Source organism: Herpailurus yagouaroundi, unplaced genomic scaffold (assembly GCF_014898765.1).
Source record: "Herpailurus yagouaroundi ecotype Mexico unplaced genomic scaffold, PumYag 267, whole genome shotgun sequence".
Lineage (NCBI taxonomy): Eukaryota > Metazoa > Chordata > Mammalia > Carnivora > Felidae > Herpailurus > Herpailurus yagouaroundi.
The window spans coordinates 111,448-115,503 of NW_024412484.1; the positions used below are offsets into that span (position 1 = coordinate 111,448).

The 4,056-nt window shown below is 57.8% G+C and overlaps 1 protein-coding gene across 8 annotated transcripts in view; it reads left to right on the forward strand.

Annotated features, from left to right (window-relative positions):
- ADAMTS13 (ADAM metallopeptidase with thrombospondin type 1 motif 13) overlaps positions 1–4,056 on the forward strand; it is a 37,314-nt gene that overhangs the window by 31,413 nt on the left and 1,845 nt on the right. For 7 of the 8 annotated variants that reach the window (XM_040461489.1, XM_040461488.1, XM_040461492.1 and 4 more), the window contains 4 exons: positions 1,304–1,508; positions 2,147–2,438; positions 2,963–3,109; positions 3,440–3,616. In XM_040461489.1, coding sequence (XP_040317423.1) covers positions 1,304–1,508; positions 2,147–2,438; positions 2,963–3,109; positions 3,440–3,616 — 821 coding nt within the window. Of the gene's footprint in view, positions 1–1,303; positions 1,509–2,146; positions 2,439–2,962; positions 3,110–3,439; positions 3,617–4,056 lie in introns of those variants that run through there. The other variant, XM_040461496.1, reaches the window with a different exon arrangement.

Genomic DNA, 4,056 nt, shown 5'->3' on the forward strand with positions numbered 1-4,056 from the left:
TTCTTTTCTTTTCTTTTCTCTTTTCTTTTCTTTTCTTTTTTCTTTTCTTTTCTTTTCTTTTCTTTTCTTTTCTTTTTTCTTTTCTTTTCTTTTTTCTTTTCTTTTCTTTTCTTTTCTTTTCTTTTTTCTTTTCTTTTCTTTTCTCTTTTCTTTTCTTTTCGTTTCTTTTCTTTTTTCTTTTCTTTTTTCTTTTCTTTTTTCTTTTCTTTTCTTTTCTTTTTTCTTTTCTTTTCTTTTCTTTTTTCTTTTCTTTTCCTTTTTCTTTTCTTTTCTTTTTTCTTTTCTTTTCTTTTTTCTTTTCTTTTCTTTTCTCTTTTCTTTTCTTTTCTTTTCTCTTTTCTTTTCTTTTCTTTTTTCTTTTCCTTTCTTTTTTCTTTTCTTTTCTTTTCTTTTCTTTTTTCTTTTCTTTTCTTTTCTCTTTTCTTTTCTTTTCTTTTCTTTTTTCTTTTCTCTTCTCTTCTCTTCTCTTCTCTTCTCTTCTCTTCTCTTCTCTTTTCTTCTCCTTTCCTTCCTTTCCTTTCCTTTCCTTGATTCACTCCTTACATATAACACCCAGTGCTCCTCCCAACAAGTGCCCTCCTCCATGCCCATCACCCATTCCCCCCCCCCGCATCTCCCATCCCCATCCCCCCTCAGTTTGTTCTCTGTATTTAAGAGTCTCTTGTGGTTTGCCTCCTTCTCTGTTTTTACCTTACTTTTGCTTCCCTTCCCCTATGTTCATCTGTTAAGTTTCTCAAATTCCACAGATGAGCGAAGCCCTACGATATTTGTCTTTCTCTGACTTATTTCCCTTGGCACAATACCCTCCACTTCCATCTACGTTGTTGCAAATGGCAAGATTCCATTCTTTTTCATTGGCAAGTGTATATAAATCACATTTTTATCCATTCACCCGTCGGTGGACATTCGGGCTCTTTCCAGACTTTGGCTATTGTCGATAGCGCTGCTATAGACGTGGGGGTGCCCGTGCCCCTTCGAATCAGATGTGCAGACACACGTTAAGGGCCGTGACCAGGGAAGGGGGGTCGCCACTGGCATCTGGCAAGTGGGTGGAGTGAACCTCCTGCACCGCATCTGACGGAGCCGTCGGCCCCAGATGTCAGTGGTGCCAAGGCGGTGCTGAGGCTAATCACAAGTCGACACGGGCAGGACCGACCGACGTTGGGATGTGTTCTCCCTTATCCAAGGGCGTCTCTTCCCCCGTCCCTGTCACTTGCATAACTGAGGATCCGCGAGCCCTGGACGGGAAGGGCCCACCCTTCCTGGGCTCGGGGCTGCACCCTGGGGTCTTCTGTCCTCGCAGGTGGAAAATCGTGTCCCTTGGCCCATGCTCAGCCAGCTGTGGCCTTGGCACCGCCACGCGCTCCGTGGCCTGTGTGCAGTTCGATCAAGGCCAGGACGTCGAGGTGGACGGGGCGGCCTGTGTAGCTTTGGTACGGCCTCAGGCCAGCATCCCCTGCATCACCGCCGACTGCGCCTACCGGTGGCGTGTCAGCACCTGGACACAGGTGAGCACGGCAGCTGGGGCGTGCGTCGGCCGAGGGTCCTCATACGCAGGGACCTGGGGGCTTGGATTCATCGTGACCCCCTGAAAGGAAGGGGGAGACTGGGGCGGGAGGAAGTAGTCAGGGCATCTAGAGACAGAAGACACGCGAGGCGAGGCCTGGAGACCTGAGGGGCGGGTCTGGACCGAGGTCTGGAGACACCAGGCCACGAAGGGGAAGGTGACTCGGGTCTCCGTCCTTGCCTTTCTGGCGCCGTCACCTCGCCAGGTAGTGGAAAGACAAAGGTAGATGTGGTTAGGTCTCCTGCGGGAAGATCTCGCTCACGGTCGGGAGGGGGGGATGGAGGCAAAGCAGACAGCCACCGCCGGCGTTGGGCACAAGGACTCTGGGCGTCGGGTCCTGCTGGAAACGAGAGCTCAGACGAGGGCAGCGCAGGGCAGGAGGGCAGGGGGGGTGCTGGTGCCGTGACCCGGCAAGGTAACCCCTCCGAGCCTCAGTCTCCTCACCTGTGGAATGGAGACGCGTGCCCGCCCCCCGGGCTGTGCACAGATGAGATCAGATCGTGCCTGGCCAGCAGTCACTGCTGTCCTCGACGCCCTCTGGCGAGGTCAGCCTCAACTCCCTCTTTTGTCTCCCGGCAGTGCTCTGTCTCCTGCGGAGACGGCATCCAGCACCGGCACGCTGACTGCCTTGGACCCGGGTCCCAGGCACCGGTGCCAGCCCGCTTCTGTCAGCACTTGCCCAAGCCAGCCACGGTGCGGGGCTGCTGGGCTGGGCCCTGCGCTGGGCAGGGGACCCCCAGCCCGGCGCCCCCCGAGGAAGCCACTGCCGGTGCTCCTCCGGAGCGGCCCCGGCCCCAGGCCCACCTCCTCTCCCCAGCTCCCCGGCTTCAGGGGCTTCTGCCTGGGCCCCAGGAAAGCCCGGCTGTGTCCAGTTATGTCCTTCAACTTTCTGTCTGGGCCCTGGCTGGCTGTGGGAAGGGTGGGCAAAGCCGTCCCCAGCTGGGAGAGCTGGGACAGCCTCCTTGTGGGGACCTCCTGGGGTCATCCTGCAAAGCAGCACTTGGGTGCGGTGGGGGCTGAAGGCGTGGCCTTGGGAGGTGGGGCTCCAGGCTGGCCCTCTCCTTCCACTTTGCTTCTGCTGGCCGAGTGCAAGCTTGCTGTCCTTACCCTCAGCCTGAGGTTTCACAGGATCCGACCCAGGTCTGTGGGACGCAAGGCCACGTGCTGCTGTCCACACTGCCTCCCTCTCACTGGAGCATCCGGAAGCGGCTCTGTGCCCTGCCTGCACCCATGCAGCCCCTCCCCTGACCTAAGAATGCTTTTCCAGCTGGGCCTAGGAGGCTGTCAGCCACCCTACCTCTCAGTCTCCTACCCAGCGTGGAAAACCCCAGGCCTCCCTTCGGGGAACGCCCCGCCCTGAAGCTCCGTTCTCCTGTGCTCCTGCCTCCTTTCCAGGCGTCTGTGGCCGGCAGCACCTTGAGCCGACAGGAACCATTGACATGCGAGGCCCAGGGCAGGCTGACTGTGTAGTGGCCATCGGGCGGCCCCTGGGTGAGGTGGTGACCGTTCAAGTCCTCGAGAGTTCCCTCAACTGCAGCACTGGTACGTCTGGGGCCGCACGCACCACCGGTCTTGGTGTGGGGCCTCGGGCACTGGTGAGCAGGACTCCAGCCTGCCCCGTTCCCAGCGGGATACACCAAGTGCATTCTCCACCCCCCCCCCCCCAATAATCATCATGGCCATCTCGAGCCTGTCGTGCGATTGTCCCCGTTCTGCAGATGAGGAAACTGAGGCTGTGTCCGATGACTTAGAGCCACAAAGGCAGGAAGTGGGACGGTTGGGACCCGACCACAGCTCAGTCTACCCCAGGGCCGTCGTGCTGCCCACCCAGAGCAGGGGGTGCTGGACCCTCACCACTCCGTCACTTCCTAGGGGACATGTTGCTGCTTTGGGGCAGGCTCACGTGGAGGAAGATGTGCGGGAAACTGTCGGACATGACTTTCAGCTCCAAAGCCAACACGCTCCTGGTGAGGCAGCGCCGTGAGCGGCCGGAAGGCGGAGTTGTGCTGCGGTACCGGAGCCAGCCTGCCCCGGGAGCCTCCCACAGAGGTATGGGGGGCGGGGGGGGGGGGGGGAAGCAGAGCCTCCCCCACGTCCCTGCGGGTGCCGCCTACCGGGCGGCTGACTGTCATGGAGGAGGACACCACCAGCTCCCTGTGCCAGGACGAGGTCCTGGTGTGTGTGTTGCGTCCCTCCCTCGCTAGGCCCCTGCAGCCACATGGGTGGCTGCCCTGGCACTCATGTCCCTCAAGACCCTTCAAGGTCCTCTGTGAGCAGCTTTCCCCCAGCCCTGTTCCAGTGCAGTGTCCTCTCTGCTCAGCCCCCACAGAGCTGGTGTGTGCGTGCATGCTTGCACGTGTGAGCGCGCGCGCGCGCGCGCGTGCACACACACACACGCACACACACACACCCCCCTCAGGTAGAGGATGGCATCCCATGGCCCCACTGGTGTCTTCCAGTAGCCCTCTTGGAGGTCTCAGGGGACTTTC